This window comes from Aphanomyces invadans, assembly GCF_000520115.1.
Source record: "Aphanomyces invadans strain NJM9701 unplaced genomic scaffold supercont1.50, whole genome shotgun sequence".
In the NCBI taxonomy this organism is placed as follows: domain Eukaryota; phylum Oomycota; class Saprolegniomycetes; order Saprolegniales; family Verrucalvaceae; genus Aphanomyces; species Aphanomyces invadans.
The window spans coordinates 228,148-229,865 of NW_008580195.1; the positions used below are offsets into that span (position 1 = coordinate 228,148).

The 1,718-nt window shown below is 52.0% G+C and overlaps 1 protein-coding gene across 1 annotated transcript; it reads right to left on the reverse strand.

Moving 5' to 3' along the window:
- Nucleotides 1–234: 234 nt before the first annotated feature.
- H310_13353 (hypothetical protein) lies at nt 235–1,145 on the reverse strand (the record flags this gene model as incomplete). Its single annotated transcript, XM_008880824.1, has 2 exons — nt 235–777; nt 873–1,145. 2 exons carry the CDS (start codon nt 1,143–1,145, stop codon nt 235–237), a joined length of 816 nt encoding a protein of 271 aa, XP_008879046.1.
- Between the last annotated feature and the right edge of the window lie 573 nt (nt 1,146–1,718).

The following is a 1,718-nucleotide window of genomic DNA, read 5'->3' on the forward strand; positions in this document are numbered from 1 at the left end:
TACAGAACATGGCCTTTCTGCCTAAGGCCTCTTCATGTTCTCACCGACACACAAAGCCGCCCGGAGCCGCCCACCGCAGTCGGGCCCGGCCGCCAAGGTGGCACCGACCGGGCGTAACGAGTGGCAGCTAGGATCACGGGTAATCCATCTTGGCGAACGCAACACTCCCCCCATGCCCGTGTCCAGCGCCTAGCGCATGTCAGACAGCTGTCATCAATGATATGATGGAGGGTCTCACAACTGCGCTAGGGCCTCGACCAACCCCACGCGTTTCGCGCCGTTCGGCAACTGGTCGGCGAACGACTGTACGAGGGATGGAATCTCCCTGTACATCGCTGGGAGCTGTTCCCAGCTTGATTCATGACTTTCCAAGCCTTTCCATTGAATGAGCAATTCCCACTGATTAGAATCAGGGTTGCATCGCGCGTCTTCGATTTTTCCAACGGCAAGCGTTGTTCCTTGCTCGCTGATGTGGTCCAAGATCTCCTCCGTGATCATAAAGTGACTCTCTGCATAGAACTTCAGTCTTGAATGATGGGCTTCCCTTTGGGTGCCAGTGATGAGGTGTTCTATGACACATGAGTACGGCAGACATTCGATCACTCGGTACGGTCCTGTCCACGTGACCAGTAGCTTCGGGTAGTGATTGTTTTCATCGACTCTTGACCAGAGTACAAAGTCTCCTTCAGTGACTTGCATCTCCACTTGGTTCGCTTTCTCAGGCATTCGCTTGTTTTCAGCAGCTCGCCGTCGGTTGATAATGGATGAATGGATTTCCTGCAGACTCCTTCGTAGGCAGTTTGCAAATCCGTGCGTTCCCACTTGATTGTATTGAAACCTGTCTTTGACAAGTTGGCATTGATTTTGCCTACAATGGTAGTGAGAGGTGTCGTGGGCTCCAGGCCGGTGAAGCATTCCATTGGACTCATGTGGTCCAACGTCGCGACAGGCGTTTGGTTAATATTGGCTTGGACAAGTGGTAGCAAGTAGTCCCATTCGGTTTCTTTGAGCCTGGTTTCGCGCAGCATGATTCGCATGAGCCCCAGGATGTCGCGGTTGACACGTTCGACTGTGCCATTGCGCCATGGGCAATACGCAAGCACTATATTGTGCTGCACGTTGAGACGTGTTGCGAGCTCGTTCATAACCGTATTCTTGAAGTGACTGCCGCTGTCCGAAATCCAAACCTCGGGCACACGTCAACGCTTCCGTGAGTCGTTGTTGCAAGGGATGGACTGTCTGTACAAATCCGATAAGACTGTCGCGTATCCAATTGACAGCGCAGATAAATTGCTGTAATTCTCCAGCCGTTGATGGGTAAGGAATCTCATACAACGCCTGGATTCGCTGAGGGTCTTGACGCACCCCGGTCCCGTCGATGATCCTTCCGCACCACTTGATCTCTTGGCACAGAAGCCTGCTCTTTCTTGGGTTAAGGCGCAGTCGGTAGATTTTGCACACTTCGAACACTTGGCGCAGTACTTGAACGTATTCCTCGAGGGTGTTTCCCCAAACGAGAATGTCGTCAATCCAAATAAGCACGTTTTTGTAAAGTAGATCCTTGAAACAGGTGGCCATGGTGTTCTGGAAGAACAACGCTGAGTCGCAGTGTCCTTGCATTACCCTCGTTGGGGTCAGAATGCGGTAGCCAAGCATGAACGATAGCAATTCTTGAGACTTGGGTGCTAATGGCAGCTGCCAAAAACCTTTCGTAAGGT